At 42.0% G+C, this 22,242-nt stretch overlaps 1 protein-coding gene across 1 annotated transcript in view; it reads right to left on the bottom strand.

Moving 5' to 3' along the window:
- WDFY2 (WD repeat and FYVE domain containing 2) overlaps nucleotides 1-22,242 on the bottom strand; it is a 64,811-nt gene that overhangs the window by 28,268 nt on the left and 14,301 nt on the right. Inside the window, 1 exon segment of the mRNA XM_048499381.1 lies at nucleotides 7,787-7,854. Coding sequence (XP_048355338.1) covers nucleotides 7,787-7,854 — 68 coding nt within the window.

Raw genomic sequence — 22,242 nt, 5'->3', positions numbered from 1 at the left:
CTTTTTCTGATACAGAGCAAGAACATGGTCAAATGTTTAGGCTGTCTAAAAAAGTAGGGCAACAGAGAACAATACTGATAAGGTGAGGCTGGGCCTTAGTTCACAGGACATCAAAGGGTGGGATACTGACATCTTCCAATAAGGGCACTTGCCTGATCTGAATGTTTTGGGGAAAGGGATTATTCCCTCCCATTACAGTGATTGATTGACGATGTTTGCATTTTGGGGTGTATTCTTTCTCATGTTGTTCTGATGTAACCTATAAAAATAAGAAACTGCATCCATTCTGTGTGGCTCCTCTGATGCTAACTTGCCCTTTGTTGGCCTGAATAAAATATTTCTTTGATTTTATTCTTTGTCGGCTTGAGCTTTTTGGGCTTAATTTTCTTAACTCGTTACCCCGCGGTAACAATAGTTCCAACTCTAAAGCCAGAAATTAGACTGTAGTTTTGTTAATATAAAATTAATGTTCAAGGGGCCTGTGTGTTCTGTGAGGATGGAGAGACACTCGAAACTGCCGGTTTTAGTATTCTCACACAGAAGAACCCATTTACTTTTCTTTCTGAGATGCTGTAGATGCTACTTGATACCAGCTCCCCACAATTTGCCGGCTACACATCCTGTGAGAGATACAAAACACTCTTTGAAATCATGACCTGGAAGATATTTTTTCTTTCTCCTTTCACTGCTTCTTCAAACCAGACTGTTGAAGAATTCTGGGGAAGTCCATTTTGGTTGGCCCTAATAATAAATAATAAATGCTGTGACTTGGACGGGCCATGCTAGCTTGATTTCCTCAGATCTCAGAAGCTCCTTAATATTTGGAGGAGAGACCATAAGGAAGTCCAGGATCACAATACAAGGTCAGGCAATGGCAAATCACCTCTGAACGGTCTCTTGCCCTGAAGACCCCACAGGTCCCCATACATCAGCTGTGACTTGACAGCAAAAACAATTAATTGTACTATTTAGGGTTTTAGACATTTTTTATGCACCAGCATGTTTTCTATATGTCCCTTCATAGTTCAAAGTGATTAATCCAAACTAGAAAACGTCTGTCCTATAAACTGCATCCTAGCAACCATTTTAACAGGGTTCTTCATTCTTTTAATCTTGTTTCACTGAAGATTTATAGTAGCTGTACTACTGTAGTAAAGCATTAACCCGACATTATAGTTTGATAGGCTGTGTGTATTCCCTTTGCAAGAGTAGATAAAGCACACCATGCCATTTAGTTACATCGTCTCCTGGGCTTGCTTTTTAAAGTCTGCAGACTTTAATCAATTTAAATTGGTACCTTTACAGACAGATTTGGTTGCTTACATAATTGGAGCCAATTTGGAACTATGGGTAAAAGCGTGGTTTTAATGATACTTGGTTCTGGCCTGTTACTGTAATAAGAAAAAACAAAAACAAAGGGGGCTTTTTAATAACTTGGACGCTTCTAATTATTTTTCTGTAACACGTTCTATGAAAAATCATCTACATTGCTGTTTTAATAACAAGCAAGTTTTGTGGTAACTGTTCATCTGATCTTATCAAATCAGTTCTTCCCTCATTCTCACTTTTATTTAATGGGTTGGCTGTTGAGAATAAACCTCCAAGCTTCAATGCTATCCTGGAGGTAAATAACTTTGTTACTAGGCCCAGAAAGCTAGCCTGGGTCCATCAATGAAGCAACCCGAGTCTAAAATAATTTGTCTTTAAAATAGACTCTGATACTGCTGGGAATCTGGCAATGTTTATGGTATGGAAACATGCACACCTGTACAGGATGAGCCACTTTCTACTAAGAATATTTAACTTGCTTTGATTGCGTTCACCTCAATATAATTTTTCTGCAGTAGCACTGTTAAAAGCCAAAATCAATTCAAGAACTCTATTTTTATGCCCTTGGAAACGTAAACAACCTAATCTTCAACAATAAAGAGTCTAAAAGGCTCTCTATAAAACTCGCTCATGGGAGATTTATTGCTTTCCTCTACACAAACAGCAAGCTACATTCTATCTGGCACTCCTTGGGGAAATCTCTGCATCATGGCTCACATCTTAAGTATTGAGGCAGGGTTAGGAACCAATCCAGAGCCCTATGGTGTAGAGTGGTAAGCTGCAGCACTGCAGTCTAATTGCATTCTGCTTATGACCCAAGTTCGATTCCAACAGAAGTCAGTTTCAGGCAGGGGAGTAACGAGGCAAACTGTAGCCCTGGGCAAAACCTGAGTTGGATGCCCCCGCCCCACCCCCGGGCGGCCACTCCACCATGACCACTTTTTTTTGCACCAGGACATTGGTGCCTGCAGGGGGTGCATTCTTAGACATATCAGCACCAACATTTCAGCGTATCATCAGGAGACTATCCTTATGCTACCCCCCAAGTTTGGTGAGGTTTGGTTCAAGGAGTCCAAAGTTATGGACTCCCAAAGGGGGTGCCCCTATCCCCCATTGTTTCCAATGGGAGCTAATAGGAGATGGGGGCTACAGTTTTGAGGGTCCATAACTTTGGCCCCCCGAACCAAACTGCACCAAACCTGGGGGGTCTCATCAGGGCAGTCTCCTGATGAGATCCTGAAAGTTTTGAGACTGTGCCTTCAGAAATGTGCCCCCCCCGCCCCCGCCTGCAACCCCCATTGAAAGCAATACAGAAAACTCAATGCAGAACAAAGATTCTTGGGCAAATTTCTGGGATGTTCCTGCAGGGGGTGCATTTTTGGACGTATCACCACCAAAATTTCAGGGTATCATCTGGAGACTGTCCTGATGGGACCCCCCAAGTTTGGTGCAGTTTGGTTTAGGGGGTCCAAAGTTATGGACCCTGAAATGGGGTGCCCCATCCCGCATTCTTTGCTAAGGAGATGGGGGCTACCCTTTTGAGGGTAGGAACTGGGCCAGAGCTTTTCAGAACCTTCTAATATTTTGAAATTAGCTTTGCTTCCAGGGCAGCCATTTTGTAGTGATGCCGCTACTATTTCTCCAAATTCCAAAAGTGCCTGAAAACCCCACAAGGTTGGGGACACCGGACTTAGATACATTTGTGGTTACCTGAAAGGGCCCATGATCTCCATCCAACAAACACATGACTTGGAATCAAGACTACTGGATATCACACAAGTAAACAACTATGAATTAGCTGAGAAGTAAAATCAGAAGGGTTTGGTTGAATGGGAACTTCATGAATTATAACAAACCACAGACTGGAGAACCTGGACAAAATACCGTACACAATGCAGCTACCAAATTTGGAAATGACATTTGGACGTGTGCATCTCATGCTCTTAAAACTATTATGTATGTGCAATGCAAAGTCTTTCCAAGGTGTAAAGAAATTCAACATCCTCAGAATTCAGTTAAAGAAACAGTTTCAGGATGCAGCCATATTGAAGAAGAAAGTGTTTCCCCTGATTTTGAGGAATTTCCTTTTACAGCAGTTACTGGATTATTGGAACTTTACGTTATTTCCATATGCAGTATAGCACTGAAATACTCTTAAGTGCTGTAGGAATAGGATTAATCTGTATTTTTAATCACCCCACAGTGGGTGATGGGACTGGATTAGCAAGCATTGCAAAGATTCTGGCGACACACCAAGGTTAGAACACTCCTTGAGATGTTCCACCAAGTTGCCACTTCTAAGGTGTTCCAGCAGATATGTTGATTAAACAGAGAAAATTTTATAAATGTGATCCTAGTCAACTTGATTTTTTTTTTAAAAAATTCCACCGTTACTTGGAAAATGAATGAGAGATATTAACTCATTCAAGATATTACTATTTCCTCAATGCCGCCGTCAAGTGCCATTGTTCCCTCCACTATATTATTTACTCGTGTCCTCAAAACCACTTGCTCATCTGAACCCCACAGAAAAGTCTACAGACTTTGGCGTTCAGCTTCCCCATTCAGTAGCCTATACATTTGTTTTTAACCACCGGTATTGCTCAGACTCTACCATGTTAAGTCTCTTCAATTTATTGTCTCTCATAAGAGTACTGAATATAAAAGAGCCTGGCTGAAGCAGACCTGTGGTCCGTCTAGTCCAGCAACCTGTTTCACAATGCAGCCAACTAGCTACCCTGGAGGATCAACAAACAGGGTCAAAAACCAAGGCCCTGATGCCGCCTCCAAGTGCTACCCTGTTTCCCCTAATATAAGACATCCCCAAAAAATAAGACATAGTAGAGATTTTGCTGAAGTGCGAAATATAAGGCATCCATCCCCCGAAAGTAAGACATAGCAAAGTTTTTTGTTTGGAAGCATGCCCGACGAACAGAACTCAGGAAAAATAAGACATCCCCTGAAAATAAGACATAGCACATCTTTGGGAGCAAAAATTAATATAAGACACTGTCTTATATTCGGGGAAACACGGTAGTATTTGAGAGGTTTGCAGCCTTTGGAGGTTCTATTTAGTCACCATGGACAGCAGCCATTGGATGCCTGATCCTCCACGAATGTGTCTAATCTGTTAAAATCATCTATGTTCGTGACCATCTCTATGCCCACTGACATTGGGTTCAACAACTGAATCATTTGTTAAGAAATACTTCCTTTTTTGCAGCAACTGACATGCATCCCTCCCCGATCTTAAAGCCCATTCTACATGCTGCAGATTGGGGACGAAGCTGTCAATGACTGGGGTGACCTGCTGGAATTTGGGATATGTTTGGGAAACACAATGCAAGCCTACTTGAGGGCTGACTTTTTGAGCAGGAGGGCTAGACACAGACGTTGGTGCTTGAAGCAGAATTTCCAGCATCCTTGAGCGACTGCTTTGATAGCAAGCTCAGGTTTACGTCAGAATGCTGCAGCAGCCCTAACGGGCATTCACTTCCGAAATTTGATTTCTAAGGGCCAATTTACACATCATCATAAGCAGCAAAGCAGATGAATATACACACACTGCTTATAATTAAGTCTTACAACCAAGGAAAGGTGGCTTCCACTGGCCAGTCATCCAGTTTTTCATTTATTCTATGTAACGATAAACTCATTATTACCAAAATCTGTGCGCATTTTCAAAAGCATGGCTTGAAAAGTGTCACTCAAAATGTGACAAAGAGTTATCTCTTATTGTTAGGAGACAGGGATGGAATGTATTGGGGAATCTCAAGCACAGAATATTCTGTAACGGACAAACACCCTACCCCAAAAATAATTTTACAATATAAACAAATTTAAATTCTATCAATATTATGCAAGATCTTCAGTTAAACGATGAATTGTCTTTTCTAAAAAGATAATTAGGGAGGAATGCTCTGACAGTAATGATGCTTCTTATGAAAACAATCTAACCATCATCTTCGTTTTTCCACCAAACCAATACAAACATCTAGAAATGTACCCTTAGATTTTTTACAAAGCATTACAACATAGTAACAAAATAGAAAAAGAAAACAAGAAAAAGAATAATAGTAAAATAGAAAAAGAAAACAAGAAAAAGAATAATAGTATACAAACACATAAGATGGATCTGCACTGATTATCCATAATGCTGAAGGAATTGTAAAAAAAGTAGGATAAGAAATAATAATATTTTGAAATAAAAGTTGAGAAATCTTATCTATGATCCTATTATCAGTTGATTATCAATATTAGTGACTGTTCTGTTTAAAAATATGAAAAAAACCTCCTGTGAAAATAGTTTGGTAATCCTCCAAAATATTTTTTAAAATCATGCTGCAGATCCAATGAAATACAGAAAGCCCAAAGAGAGAAAGCATCCAGTAAAAGTGAAAGTAAAAATCTAAAAAATGGAAGAGTGAAAAAGTGGAAGGCAACTTCTTAAAGCCAAATGGCTGACACACACATTACTGATCCTAAGTCAGTGGTGGCGAACCTTTGGCACTCCAGATGTTATGGACTACAATTCCCATCAGCCCCTGCCAGCATGGCCAATTGGCCATGCTGGCAGGGACTGATGGGAATTGTAGTCCATAACATCTGGAGTGCCAAAGGTTCCCCACCACGGTCCTAGGTTGAGTCAGAGTTGGTGGGTCAAAAATAAAAAGACCCAAACCGGTTCAACTGTCAAATTGAAAGTCTCCAAAAATTGTTAGGAGAGGCTAAGACCAGAGTCTGACTACCCTAAAGTCAGCAATTGCCCAGCAACCACGTGATAGAGAGCTCCCAAAGGCTCATCAGCTCAAAGTGCCATCTTCCCAGAAGTCCCCAGTCAAAGAGTGAATCTGGCCTAAAGGACATTGTGTATCAGCAAATCCTGAGAGCAGAAAATACAGACAAGAGAAATGGAAGTTTATTTAGTGGTCAAGGCTGAAGTGGAATAGTAAACAGAGACTTTCCACAGTGACCATAAACAAAGGGTGAAGGGAATATATCTTCTAAAAGATAGAAGCCAGTTAGAAAGGGAATTATACTCATTCCTTGTCTGATGTGTAAGTGATCTGCTTAAGTTACCTCACAAAAGAAGATTACAGCAGTGTGTGTGTCAGAGGCTGATTCCACATGGGCCAAAAACAGCAGTGTGAAAACGGTGTGAAAATGGTGTAAAGGGGTTTATACTGTTTTCACACCATTTTCACACTGCTGTTTTTGGCCCATGCGGAATCAACCTAGTGGAAAGGCTGCATGTGTACTGAGGAAGAATACCAGTCTGTTAGAACCCAGAGTCTTTGAATCTATGTCAGTAACATCTAACAGTGGCTCAAGACAAAACTGCAACTTTACAAGTAATATAACATCTAAGAAACTGAGAAACCTAGAAAGCTTGATGAAATCCTGTGCCTGGGACAGAAACCAAAAACTGAATATAGTTTACTCCTGACTGATTTTCATCTATTGAAATATCTCCTAAGTATCTCTTAATTCTATCTTATTTGTTCAATAAATTTTACTTTTGTATACTGAACATGCCTCAGTTCACTAGCGCCTTAAAAAGAGGGTTTGTTTTAAATAAAAAGGCTGTCTTCACTTTTCAGAAATTCCTTTGGCTGAGCAGAAAAGCCAAAAACCCTCACATGCTACCTGGAAAATAGCTCAGCCTCAATAAAAGTGTGGAAAGCTGCATAAATAAGGATAGACGGGTGCTGGAACACCACAGCAGCTTATAGAATGAAACGGGAAAAGCTCATTCTGATTCTGCTACATTGTGCCTTCTCTTGAATAATTCCAATCTTGAAACAAATGAGGAAGTAGAAAAATATTTTGCAAACTGCAATAAAGCTGCACCAAGATAGGACTAGGAGTTAAATTGTCATTTACTCTTCTTATTTGTAGTTATGGCTTGCTCTTTGTCTTATTTTGATTTGATCATGGCTGCCTGGAATGTTTTATATGCCAATAAACGTTTCTGTCTTTCTGTCAAGAGCAGCAGTGGCGTAGGAGGTTAAGAGCTCGTGTATCTAATCTGGAGGAAACAGGTTTGATCCCCAGCTCTGCCGCCTGAGCTGTGGAGGCTTATCTGGAGAATTCAGATTAGCCTGTACACTCCCACACACGCCAGCTGGGTGACCTTGGGCTAGTCACAGCTTCTCGGAGCTCTCTCAGCCCCACCTACCTCACAGGGTGTTTGTTGTGAGGGGGAAAGGGCAAGGAGATTGTAAGCCCCTTTGAGTCTCCTGCAGGAGAGAAAGGGGGGATATAAATCCAAACTCTTCTTCTACTTTAAAGAGGGGGAAAAAAGAAAAGAAATGAGGTTGCTCAACCTTGATAGTTTTAAAAACCGGAGAGAGGAGATCAAGAGTAGGAGCTAGGATTTTCAACTGCCCCACCCCCAACAATTTATCACAGGTTCCCAGCTTGTAGGAAATAATTCTAAGCATCCAAAAATACTTACATGGCATTGTATGATATATGCTAGGCCAATACTGGCCATTGTCTCTCTTCAGCCAGACACGAACCGTTCTGTAAAAGAGGAGGGAAAGTATCTTTAGCATTTCCCCGTCAACATCAAATCACCTTTTAAAAGCCAGCACAACTATATACAGATTGGGCTGACAGGGATTCTGAAACATAAGCAGTCATTATGAGCGAACCGCAGGAGTTCAGATAGACTTTAACGGAAATGGGACCTATCAGTGAAAAACTATCCCCCGGTTTGAGTGCAGTCTTTGAAAGTCTAAGTCCAGACCTGTGAGAGTGCAGTTACTTGACAGGGTGGCAACTAACATTAAAAAACAGACCTGGAACCCTGAAATAAGATCAAGAAAGAACTTTAAAGTTGCTTAGCGGATGGGTATCCATAGCTTGAGGTGCAGGAAAAGAGAAAGGGAAAAAATAATGTTAAAAAGGACTTCACTATCCTAGAGGTGTATCAGGGGGAAATGGCGCCTGGGGAAAACACGTTCTCCGGGTGCCTCCCCACCCCATGCCCCCCCGTGCTTGGGGGCGTGGCTTGGTGACCCGAGATCTGTCCTGGGGACAGCAGGAGCCGGCCTGTAGGGAGGCGGGGGTGGGGCAGGATGCCATAGTGGGCAGCCCAGGAGCCAGCCTGCTGCTGCAGCGCCTGTCTGAGCTACCCCCAAGGGCCTGGGGAGGGAAGGAGGTAGCTCGGATGGGTGCTGCAGTAGCAGGCCAGCTCTTTCTTTAGGCACCTCCCTTGTGCTGACCCAGCTCTTCCAAGCTGCAAGAGTTGGGTGCAGGAGGGAGGTGTGATGACTGTGCACCACTGGGATCATTTAGAACCCCCGTCCTGGACGTGGGAAATGCGCCCCACATACCTCTATCCTACACAAGTAGCCTGAGATATCCAAGCTATAGTCTTGGGATTTCAGATTTTGGCTGCTTTCAGACAACACTGCATTCAGGATTTCTCCAGATAAAACAGGAGTTGGTTTCCTCACTGCAAACTGGAACTATAAACTGGGATTGAAGTGTGGTTTAGAATCCTGATTTGTGATGTGAGTGGGTCAGGGGTTGCCAGTCAGCCCAGATACATACATTAGGATTGCTCCACAAAATTAAGGGCTTCTTCAAGGACTTCTGAAACCAGAGCACTTTCAATTGTGCTCCACACCTGACAAGAGGGAGTACACAAATATGGCAATAATCCATGTTTTTTTCCAGTCACCAAAGTTAGCTGTGAATGATGGCAGAATATAGCTTCTTTGTAAATCTAAATGGATTTTAGGCAAAGCCTTACTACATCCAAGCTGGTATTTTTCCTCATCCCAGTTAAAGACAATCTCTGGTCTTACTACACACACTAACGTATACCTGTGCATCACTAATGTTAACGTGGCCTTGATTTTTTAAATGTATCCTTTTGCATTTTAAAAAATTACAGTATTTATTGTCTGCCTTTCTTACAAGGACTCAAGGTGAGTCAATACAATCAATAAAATGGGACATGCAATAACTGATGCATTAGGATTTTAGACGTTTGGGACCACCAGAAAGAACTGAAGCACAGCATAAGTTTTAACAAGACACATTATGCAAAAATTACATAGTAAGATCCTACAAACAGTATGCTATGCAAAACAGTATAGACCACATCTCCATATCATCTATCCAGGTAAGTTGCGAACCATTTTGTACAGTGTAGTCCTGCCACACGGTGCTAAGAGAGTTACATACATTTAAATAAAATATGTGAAAGTAGATTATGGCTAGCTGGAAGCAAAGCCAATTGCCTCTCTTAGAAGTCCTAATACTAGGGGAAAAGCAATTAGTAACTGAAGGAAGCATTCTGGCTACATTTAGTATTAAGATACCCTAGCTCAGACTAATACTTTATACAAGACATTAATCCTTCATGTTGCAATACACGTTTGATACGCTGCATAACAGCTCAGAGACCATATGTCGTGTCAGACAGTTTTATGCATCTGAGCCAATTTCATTTAGCTGTATTATGCGCTTCTTTTAAGAGGCTTCTAACCTCAAGGTTATCTCTGCTCCATGATCCTAAATCTAATAGCTTTTTACCCTGTGTCAAGCAATCCGTTTAACCCTGCATGTACATATACTGCAACTGTGGCAATCATTACCGTTACTGAATGGCAGGGTTCAATCTGAAGCTATTTCTGGCAGCAGAGCTCAATGCAACGCAAGAATTAATTCATAAATATGCTAATATAAGGACCAATGCAATGGTATGTGATCAGCTGAAAACAGCTGGGGAAGATAAGACAGTTGGAAAGAAATTAGTAGTGGACAAGCATATGGCCCCTTCCGCACACGCAAAATAATGCGTTTTCAAACCACTTTCACAACTGTTTGCAAGTGGATTTTGCCATTCCACACAGTTTCAAAGAGAATTTAAAGCAGTTTGAAAGTGCATTATTCTGCATGTGCGGAATGAGCCTATCTTTAATCGAAGCAATTCTTAAGCTACAGTAATTAGCAATTTTCTTTGAAGACATGTGTACCCGCCCCAATGGAGCCAGGTTACAGCATCTAATGTAAGACTTGAATGGCACCTTTAGAGCTAACCCAGAGGTTTTTTAAAAAGTCAAATTCTAAGGTCCTCCCAAACTTACCAGAAAATGCATGACTGATCCTAAGCTGCTGCAATGGCCCACACTGGATGCAGGGAAATCCTTTCCCCCCACGAACAATAGGCAAAAACATTCAAAAACTGGAAGATTAGGGGTTGTTGTTGTTGTTGCCTTTGTCTACTACACAAGGTGTCCCCAGCTTTTTTGAAACTGTGGGCACCTTTGGAATTCTTACATGGCATGGTGGGAACGGCAAAAAAAATGGCTGCCACTGGAGGCGGAGCCAACAACAAAATGATTGCCATAGCTTAACTTCATTCACACAGTGCAGACCCCTGTGCGGTGGTGGCAGCTGCTGCCAAAGCAACAGTTTAAAAAATCTGCACAGCCAATCCAATCTCCACTAGTCAATCAGAAGCCTTGCAGGACAAAAGTCCTGTCACACCCCTCCCCCCTCGGCAAGCAACAGAAAGGGTGTTGGTGGGCGCAATGACATCCACAGACACCATTTGGGGGACCCTTGAACTAGGCAGTTACTGCAATTTTAAGTACTGTGTCAAGGGTAACATGCACTACTGGATAATACCCCTAGGATCATCACTGAAGATGAGCAACATCATTTTAAAGAATGGAGAACCCAACTACATCCCCAACAAAAAGCATGGTCCATCAAAATCCAAAAGGCTCCTGCAGATTTCACTTGCCCAGATCTAATAACACGAGCGATACAGACTGAGCTCCCAAAGCTGCCTACTCTTCTGCCACACACTCTTCTCAACTCCTTCATCTACACATCCAACCATGTAAAGATAGGACAGGACACTGTGACACACCAGAGACATACAAAGACTGGGTTTTGCTCAAAGAGTGGGATGGAGGAAGGAAAGGATTCAATGTTATCAAAGTCTACAGCCAAAGGACCCACAGCTTTTAAGTGAATCCAACTGTAAGAACAGCAGTACGAACATAGGGCAGATCGGCACCCCATTAGTGTTTTAAATGGCCTCCCTACTCCCTAATTTCACAGAGTTCCATGTTTAGATCTGGGCCCAAACATGGTTCAGCTACAGAGAATGCACTAACGGCCCCTGCTGGATGAGACCAGTGGTTAATCTAGTCCAGTCTCCTATCTCACACAGTGGAGAACCAGTTGGCCTTGAGGTCCAGCAAGAGGACATGGAGGCCAAAGCCTTCCCCTGATGCTGTTTCCTGGCACTAGAATTCAGAGTAAATGTGCACATGTGCAGCATCTACTATGCACACATGAACAGAGAGAATGTGGAAAGTTTCCAAGAAGAGTTTTTAGGGCAGGGGTGTCAAACTCGTGGCCCTCCAGATGTTCATAAACTGCAATTCCCATCTGTCCCTCCCAACATGAGCATTGGCAATACTGGCAAGGGCTGATGGGAATTGTAGTTCATGAACACCTGGAGGGCCGCGAGTTTGACACCTGTGTTTTAGGGAGTCCTTCTGGCATACTAGTTGTGAAGGGCATTAGAATATCCAAAAAAAGTTTCAGTTAAGATTGTCTCTGGTACTTATCTTTTGTCTTTTGCTACCCTGAAAAGTTCTTTTCTCAGGTTGCCACCTGTCTAACCTAAGAGAGAAGGCACCCGAAGCAGGAATTCTGACACACAGTGAGTCCAGCAACAAAATGGTGGCCACAAATAACTGTCAAAGGAGGCACAGTCAGCCACAAAATGGTTGCCATAGCTAAACTTCAGTCACACAGTGCAGATCCAAAACAATATTTTTTAAAAGTCCACACAGTCAATCAAATCTCCAATAATCAATCAGAAGCTCTGCTGAGCAAAATCTTTATCTGGCCCAGTTCACTCCCTAAAACCACTTGGTGGCCTCCAGAAAAGGTGCTGGCGCGCACCTAGTGCCTGAGAATACCACATTGGGGTCCCCTGCCTTAGGTAAGGAAACCTTCAGTGAGCTATTAGGTAGTGTAACTGAAAAGCCTGTCCTGTCCAGCTCCCCCAAGTAATGGTTACCGTATATACCGGCGTATAAGACAACTGGGTGTAAAAGACAACCCCCCCCCCCACTTTCCCAGTTAAAATATAGAGTTTGGGTTATACTCACCATATAAGACTACGTACCCGGCGTATAAGACGACCCCAGACTTTACAGATGATTTCCCAGGGTTCAAAAGTAGTCTTATACGCCAGTATATACGGTACTGTAAAATAGCACGTGATGGTTTACAGGGGCCGTCCTGACATCCTCTTTCAAGAGACAATCCATTTTGTCCAGATTATAATTCAATTCAGGTGAATACAGCAAGAGGGAAAGGAGTGCTATGGCTCTTTCCAAGTGAACACTATATCAGAGTGCTACAGCTAATTGTTTTGTTGCTGTAACTTCTACAGCATGGATTGCTGTCTCCATTCGGAGTCATTATTACTCCGAATAATGACTCTGAATAAAATTAAATTGTAGCCCATTTCCCTCTGGTGTTCAAATATATCAGGCTATATTAATTGTATTGCTTTTCGTATTTTGTGTTGGATATTGTACTTTGCGCTTTTAAATACCCTATTTGATACACTGTTATAGGCAATAGGTAATGAGATATGCTTATAGTATTATACAATATTTAACAGAAATGAACGGGTGTTGTACAGGACAAGCTTAGCCATAATTCTTTTTAAATAGTTTCGGCTTTATTCTGGACAATTTTTAATTCAGAAGATTTTATCCTTTGTATATACCGGTAGTTTATTTGTAGTTACAGTATATGTCTTTTAATGTTTTTATATTGATTGTGATGGCCTATGGTTAATGCAATAAATACTACTACTACTACTACTACTACTACTACTACTACTACTACTACTACTACTACTACTACTACTACTACTACTAGTAGTAGTAGTAGTAGTAGTAGCGTCTCCATTTTCACAGCAGCTCTAAGCATGTTTCCCCCTATTTTCTCAGACTGAATGCAAAGCAAAATGTATCACTCCAGAGTGTGCATTCAATTCAATAACAGAATTCTTACACATAGGCAGTCCTAGGAAGGAATGCATGAGTTCAACATGCTTCCCGTATCACATGCAACAACCATGCCCAAGAACGAGTACTCCTAAAAATCCCCTATAGTCACCAAGGCAGCAGGGGCATAGTGGCTAAGAGCAGGTGCACGCTGATCTGGAGGAACCAGGTTTGATACCCAGCTCTGCCGCTTGAGTTGTGGAGGCTTATCTGGGGAATTCAGATTAGCCTGCGCACTCCCACGCATGCCAGCTGGGTGACCTTGGGCTAGTCACAGCTTCTCGGAGCTCTCTCAGCCCCACCTACCTCACAGGGTGTTTGTTGTAAGGGGGGAAGGGAAAGGAGATTGTCAGCCCCTTTGAGTCTCCTACAAAAGAGAAAGGGGGAATATAAATCCAAACTCTTCTTTTTCTTCTCTTCTAAACAGCAAACACATTTCTAAAACCATGCCACGCTGTTGCAGCACTACTGACAGCACGTAAGAGAAGACAGCAAGAGGCAGACCAATGTCAGAGCTTCAAGCAAGAAGAATTATGACTGCTTGTTGAAGATAATGAACTCATGCAAGAGTACTTCACGTTAGCTCCGGTTCAGTGGAGCGCCACTAAGAACTAAGCTCCATTTGTGGTGCTGGATTTTTGCTTCTTTCCTCAGGCCGGATTTAAAATAAAGCAATTTCCACTTGATTCAATGCAAGGAAGACGGATTGGTGCCTACCAAATATCTCTGGAGTCCTTCTGGAGAAATCCTACCCAATCTTTACAATCCCCAGACGAGGGAGGAAAATTCTCCACTCTATATGTAGAGAATGAAACAAGACGGGGGGGGGGGGGGGGAGATGGCTGCAGGCGATTTCACCCAAAACCCGGCTCAACAGCCAGAGAGGGCAGGCCATTAAAATGGAGAAGGTAGCACCCTAGGGGCCGCCTGAGACCAAACGCCAAAGAAACCAAACACTATAGAGAGCGATTTCCACTTGATTCAATGCAAGGAAGATAAATAAAACAAGCAGACAAGGCCGGAGAAATCAGTTTCAGGAAAATGTGTATTAAGTGGGGCAGAAATGTAGGCGCAGAAGGCATATAAAGGATATACTTTGTTATATGCAAAAGTTTTCTTCTTGCCCCCCATTACTTTCTTTCTGTAATGGGGAGCTGGCAACCATAATGCAGCTGAGCAAAGAAAAGATGCAGGCCTGAAAGTCTATTCTCTTTCTGTCACTAGGCAAGCTTGATAGTTCAGCAGAATGCCCTTTGTCCAGAGTTATACAGAATGTGCAGATTCAACTGTTTTAAGGTCTTAGATGCCTTGAATTTGCCCTTCTTCTAAAGACAGAAGAGAGAGAAACATGAAAATGTTTAGGCTCTTTTCCTAGGAAGAAGGACAACAAAAGGCAATAGAGATAGGAAAGAAACAGGTCCTAGTTCATCTTGCGTCAAAGGATCAGATGCTCCCATCTTCCAATAAGGGTCTTAGAATACTCAAATGTTTTAGGGAAAGGGAAAATCTCCACCTTTCTTTATGATTGATTGATGATGATGAACTTTGGGGTGTATTCTTTTTACTGCTATTCTGATGTAACCTATAAAAGTAAGAACACACTGTCATCTTGTGTGGTTCCCCTGATGCTGTTTGCCCGGTTGTTGCCGTGAATAAAATATCAGATTTTATTCCTTTGTCGGCTTAAGCTTTTTGGCTTAAATATTTTGAACCTGTTACCCTGCTGTAACAGAAACAGTTTCCCAGTGTTTCAAAACGCCCAACTTAAAATATTCCCTTTACATTTTCATCGCCCCAGGGAAGCTCTACGCTTTTTTGAAAAGGACAGTGACCTTAAGGATCAGCTCAGATGGCCAGAAAATGATGCAGTAACGTTGAGACAAATGGATGCTGTTCTTACACTTGGGATTTACCACACAGTCCTACGTAGAGTTATTCAGTCTGAACTCAAGTTAGCTTGAATCCAATACCCGTTGCTTCGCTCACACTTCTCTCCAGTCACTGGACAGACAAGACTCCATTGTGGAGTCTACTTCCTCACATACTAGATATTTTGCGGTTCACTGAAAAACACTGGGATTGCACAGATGGAAAAGACCAGTGTCAGAGGAAAGCAAGATCCCCAGCAAAAGTCTGCCTCCACAGCACCTGGACAGAAGTGTGCACCGAGGAAAGGTACAGGATCTAAATCACTAAAATCTGTAAGCTCAAAGGAGAACAACTCTGCACAGGTTTGAACTACCAGACGTGCATCCTTTTGAACTTCTGGCTGCACTTGTGGAATAAGCTTTAGATTAAAATATTTCTCCCTGTTGATCCTACAGTTTACTGGAAATTCAAAAGTTCTTCCAAGTTACAGATACGCACATTTCACCTGTGAAAGAAATGTGGCTCTGGGATTGTATTTACCTACCATTCTGCAAAATCTGAATTCTCAATGTCACGCTACACATAAGCAGCATTTTTGCATGCTTAAACATAGCTTGGAAACAACAGCTGGACAAGTATAGTATAATAGAAAGGTTCAGGATTTATAAAGGAAAGAAATTGTAAGTCTGCGCCACTGTTATCATATGCATTATCTTCCTCTAACTGCATTGTTTTCCACTTTGTAAGGCCATCTTTTTTGCACTGTCTGACATCATGTTTGATTTTTTTTGCATTCCTTATAATTTTTGTAATCCTGCAGCATTACTAGATTTCTCATGCTATTTGACTGTATTGTTTTACATTGTGCAATCCACCTCAAGTCTCAGAGAGAAAGGTAAGTAAATATCTACATTTCATGCAATTCTGCACCCATGAAAGCAGCCCCTGGTATTAGTGCAGTTGAACTAACGCAAACCAAGTAGTCATTGACAGGATCAGTAATAGTTTCCACAGCTGAAGTTTCCATTTTCTTAGAAACTGACTGTTGTGGGTTTATTGAGCCGTGTGGCCTGAAAAACGCACCGCAGCCAGGTGGTTAGGGCCCTGAAAGCCATCCACAATACATTCCTAGAAACTGCTGCTAACCAGTTCATAAGCAAATGAGTTCCAAGAAAAGCCGGGAGGAGGAATGGGTTGTGTGAATCAATCCTAGCACAGGAAGCAAATACAAGTATAGTTTCATTATGACAGCACCAATTTTAACTCATTATTCCAGAGAAGAATAAATAGCTCTGCGGTAGTGGGAACCCTGAAAGAGGTCCTATCTTAAATTCTGTAGCAACTCTGATAGCTGAGCCTACTCCAATCTTGTCAGAACCTGGAAGCTTTCATTTTAGTTTTACTTCAATTTAGACTTTTACTTCAATTTAGACTTATACCTCCCCCCCCCCCGCCCCCCCCCCCGGTCACTAGGCTCAGACAGGTCACAACAATTCAATAAACAATGATAACGATAAGATAATATCCTAGCAAACATCAAAATAAAACATCGTCAATTGATGCCCAGCAACCTACAGCTAAGAAGGGTTGGCCATGGATGGGAGACCACGAAGAAAGATTGAGGATGCTATGAAGAAGGCGGCAATGGTAAACAACCTCTGCTCCTTGTTTGAAAATACAGTGAGGTAGTACCTCATGGGGTCGTCATGAGTGAACTGCAACTTGATGCCCACCACCGAAAAAATATTTCTACCATATACCATGCTGGCAGGGGCTAATGGGAATTGTAGTCCATGAACATCTGGCGTGCCATAGGTTCGCCACCACTGTATATAGGACAAGGACTTAGGGCTTCATTTCACACATTTAACTACAGGGTTCTTGGGAGAATAAAATGGAAGAGGGAAAAACCCAAATACCATTTTGAGCAGGCTAAAATATTTGTGACTAGTGGGCCATGGAAAGTCAGAACAAGAAAAGATAAAAGAAAAGTACAAAAGGGGGGAGCTATAATTAAGTTCACAAATGGAAGGAGAGAAATCTGATATTCAGGGGTCAAATTTGGGCAGAAAGTGGAAAATGTGATGCAGGATAATGTGCTGCCAATACTGAATAAAGTGGATAATTTGTCATGGTTGGGCAGATATTAAGATGAAAGTCCTGGCTAAATGTATAAATGTATAATTATTTTTACGGCAATAACTCTGACCTTCTCAAAAGTGCTTATATTTTGGATTCAAAAACAACTGAGTTCTTTATTTGGGGTTACAAAAGACTGAGAGTAAATAGGCCACACACAAAAAAGCAATTTCAGCAACAGAAAAATATTATCATGCTGTAAGATTTGTGCCAGTAAGGTCCTGGTTTATAGGAGGACAACTTACCTAATCACGGGAGTTAGAGTACCGTAACAAGGGTTAACATTACCGCTCATAGCATGGCTTTGGTCAGATGACAATACTATTGACCAAGACGAGCCTGTAAGGAAAGGGAAACCACAACTAGACACCCACTGGCTAATCTTGAACATTATGCAAGTTACTTGCTCACTGTTTAGGATCAACCCAGAATGATTAGCATAGTAAGACATGCCATACTATTCAACAATACTGGGCATATTCCTTGTGTGGACACTGAAGTCCCACATTCTCATTGGCTGTTGTTTTTTAGTGGCAGCTTGAATGAATGTCAGGTGGGAAAAATAAAACAGTTTCTTTTATTTCGAATACCTTTAGTGGCATATAAATAGTTTAACATTAACAATTCAAGATAATAACAGCCTTTACAACTTCTGACGAGTTAAAATAACACCATTAAAAAATTTGGCCACCGCTTCCAACAGCTCGTAGTTGTGGCTGTTTAAAAGATATATAACCTTCTGTTTATCTGTAATGCCTTCACTTCCATGCAGGAAGGGGATTATGTGCTTCTTCCTACCTATCTCATAAAAAGGACAATCCAACAGCATATGAGATACTGTTTCCACAGAACTCATGCCACACGGGCATTTCCTTTCTTTATGTGGAATTCCAAGGTGGCGTCCAAGGCTAAAGGAAGAAGGCAGGGCATTACACCTAGCTAAGGTGATTGCTCTACGCCACCGGGCCTCAACCAGGAGATAAAGGTACCGGGCTACAATTAATCTATCCACAGGTATTTCCAGAGAGATCGGGGAACAGGTTTAAATAAAACAGTCCTCCTCCCGAGTGGTGTTCGCACTGTAGCAGGCTCTAGCAGGCTCACTCCGGGTTTTTTCAAAAGAACTTCCAATTTGGCAGTGTTTGAATCTCCTGGGATGAGGGAAATATTGTGTGGAAAACCCGCTTTAGGACCGGGAACCGTGTGGAATTCTTGGCTGTACAGGGATATTTATCTTGCTCAACCCAGAATATTTTGACCGTGCAGAAGCAACCTATCCCTCCTATTACGTCTGAGCAATAACTACGCCTTCCTAGTTCATTCTGTGGAAGCATGTATCCGTTTTGATAGCATGGTCAGACAGACAAATCAAAAGAGAAGAAATACAATGAATGCCCGAGCAGCCTCCACAGACTTCTCCAGGCTACTGTCAGATGAAATGCTTACACGCATGATGAGACACCAGGTTTGCCTCTCTTATCGTTAAAATAGCTACAGCTTCACCAACGCAGTACTGAAGTTATTTCAACATGCAGCACAAACATATGACCATATATGTACCATAGTATTCAACACCACACTGATAAAAGGTATTTCACAATTTAGCATAGCAAATACACAGTTTCTTCCTAATGGGAACTGGTATTACTAGAAGACAGAGAGTAAATAATGGAGGTAGCCCCCTTCCCTGCAATAAGCATCTTGTCCAAAACAAAGTTGTGTCGTAATGTGGCTGTACTACTGTCTGACATAATCTCCTAAAACTAGGGGCTGTTGTGACAGCCGGTGTTTGCTCTGGGCAGACAGAGGAAAAAAGTGTAGCCCATGACTACTTCCAGCCACACTATCATTGTGAAAGAAGTTTTTCCAGCACAGTCATGACTTCTCAAGTATCACTAAGCAACAGACCAAATGCCACAGTTAGTCCAATTTGAGCCTGTGGAAAGAAACCCTTCCCTCAAAGGGTGAAGTGACTGATAGTCACCCTGCGCCAGGCTTTTCCCTTCCTTCCCTTTTCTGCTCGACACCAGTTTCCATCTCTTTCTCCGCTTACCCCCCTTTCCAATTCCTTCTTTTCATTCCATTCTTAACCATTGCCCTTCATATTTCACCCCACCCCTCACAAATCACTCAATTTTACGGAAATCACTGTGCAACTGCGTCACACGCAGTTAGGGTTATTTCGTCAGAATTGTTCACGGCAGTTCACGGAGTATATCCAGATACTTTCTATTCCCTTTATAGAAGCTGGCATTCTGCATATGAAGCAAAAGAGAGCAGCACGTGCCCGTTCAGTGGGAAAGGCTACGAAACCAGTCCTTCCTGTTTTTAACCTCATATCAGAGGGCTAAGCACGTTCATGCTACGATTCTGACGCCTCAGGTTTTCTGTGCTTTCCCATATTGTATACCTACTAGATGAGGTCTGGAAGCTCAATGCCTCAACAAATTCAACCAATGTGGGCCCAGACTTTTAACACTACGTTACCTGACAGCCCCAGGTAGTCCAGGTTAGTGCATAGCAACCACAAAATATTTTTTCATTCCCTTAAAGCCAAACTACATCTTATGGGTAGGCATGGGACAATCTCTGTCTGCCGACACCATTTTAGACAAGAATTGCCATGGAGGCCTGACCTCATAGGGCAGCACCATGCAATCTTGTCCCCATACACCAGGTCTTTTTCAGCAGACTTTGGGGAACAAGGTCGCACAGTTCTTGTCCTATGCCGGCCTGTGTACACACATAATGTGTAGTTTGGTTCTTACAAGCACAGTATTAAGTGATGACAGATACAAGTTATTCCATGGATACTGTCTCTTTAAGAGCCAGAAAACTGTGGATGAATGAATGAATGAAGCGTATAGCAACACAGAGGCTCTGTTCTGCACTCTCTTCCTTCTGCACTACAGATACTTGCTTTCCTTTACACTGTCTGCTATTCCAGGCTAGCATCAGCGTATTATGACAGGGAGATAACATCTGTTCTGGCACAAAGAGAATTTCCATGACAGATGTAGATGGAGCAATGTAGATGTAGGTGGAGCACTGATACAAGCCTGAAGCTGCAATAACACAAAGCAAAAAAGGGGTGGGGTGCAGTACAGATGATGATGATGATGATGATGATGATGAAGAAGAAGAAGAAGAAGAGGAGCAGGAGGAGGAGGAGGAGGAGGAGGAGTTTGGATTTACATCCCCCCTTTCTCTCCTATAGGAGACTCAAAGGGGCTTACAATCTCCTTGCCCTTCCCCCCTCACAACAAACACCTCGTGAGGTAGGTGGGGCTGAGAGAACTCCGAAGAACTGTGACTAGCCCAAGGTCATCCAGCTGGCATGTGTTGGAGTGCACAAGCTAATCTAATTCACCAGATAAGTCTCCACAGTTCAAGTGGCAGAGCGGGGAATCAAACCCGCTTCTACAGATTAGAGTGCACCTGCTCTTCACTACTACACCACGCTGGTGTACTACATGGGATACTAATTGGGAACTTGTGCCCATTTATATATGTACTGTAGCAGTGCGTGTTCAAATCAAATCACATAATTTGTTTACAGTCCATGACCAAAACATATAATAGGTACATGAAATACATAAAATTGCATGTAATGATCAGCATAAATATAATATAATAACATTGCAGAAACATCAAATTACAAAAACATTAAATCATTAATGGCAGAATTAAGATAATCTCTCAAAGGGTTTAATTGCATCTCTCCTAATCTTAGATGCCAACCACCCAGATTTGGTCATTTTATATATGATCTCCTGATTCTAATCTGAAAACATGATGGAAAGAACGAAGTCTCTATGTCTCCCTAAATGGGCAGGAATTATGGGAATTATAAGAGCTTCTTGAATCTGATTATATATCTGTCAGACAACATGTTCCATAGTCTCTATGTTTCCATCACAACAGGGGCATAATCATTCTTCTGTCAGATTTTTTTATATCTCCCGTCAAGAAATAGCAGTGTGTGTTTGTGAGTTAGAAAGAGAAAGAGAGAGAATGAAAGAACGCAGGCAGGAATGTTCTACTGATTATACCATCTCTCCCTTTCCATTCAGTTAACTTAGTCTGATTCATCAAAGAAAAGTCTTGGCATTAACCTACAGGATAAGATTTCCATTTTTCTGCAGCGCTAAGCATTCAGGAAACAGACGACACAGTGTGGCAATTTTCCACACTGCCTGACAGCTCATGCTTAAAAGAAAACAATTTGCCTTTTAAAAAAGCAGAAAATGACAATGCAACAGTTCCAGAAAGCAGCAGGAATGTGATCTGAGTCAATGGGCCAAGTCTGTCTCTTCCCACCCATGCAGATCCATGTCAGAGAGTTTTTTATTCCTGAAGAAAACCAATTACAGATCTTGAGCCTTTAGCAGAGAGCAGCATTACTAATATAATTCCCCTCACCCAGCACAACTGAGAAACGAACACCTAAGTCTTCCATTTGAACCTCCAGGCAAACCATAGGACTATTTTCACTTCATCCATTCAGTAAAGACTCACACAGACAAAGGCTTGTTGGAAAGTTGCAGTATTGTAGTGTATGGCCCCTTCCGCACACGCAGAATAATGCACTTTCAATGCATTTTGCAGCTGAATTTTACTGTGCAGAATAGCAAAATCCACTTGCAAACAATTGTGAAAGTGGATTGAAAGTGCATTATTCTGCATGTGCAAAAGGAGCCTTTGTGTTACTGCCCTTGGTAGGAATGCTGAAACTATGGAGGTCAGGAGTCTGGGTGGATGGGGAAGCTTTTAGGAACCACATATTTATTACCTTGACTCTAGGGGGAAAAAAAGGATGGGACACAAACATACCAAATAA

The sequence above is a fragment of the Sphaerodactylus townsendi genome, linkage group LG01 (assembly GCF_021028975.2).
Source record: "Sphaerodactylus townsendi isolate TG3544 linkage group LG01, MPM_Stown_v2.3, whole genome shotgun sequence".
Lineage (NCBI taxonomy): Eukaryota > Metazoa > Chordata > Lepidosauria > Squamata > Sphaerodactylidae > Sphaerodactylus > Sphaerodactylus townsendi.
Note: the sequence above shows the minus strand (reverse complement) of the source record. Positions and strands in the feature narration are given on the sequence as shown.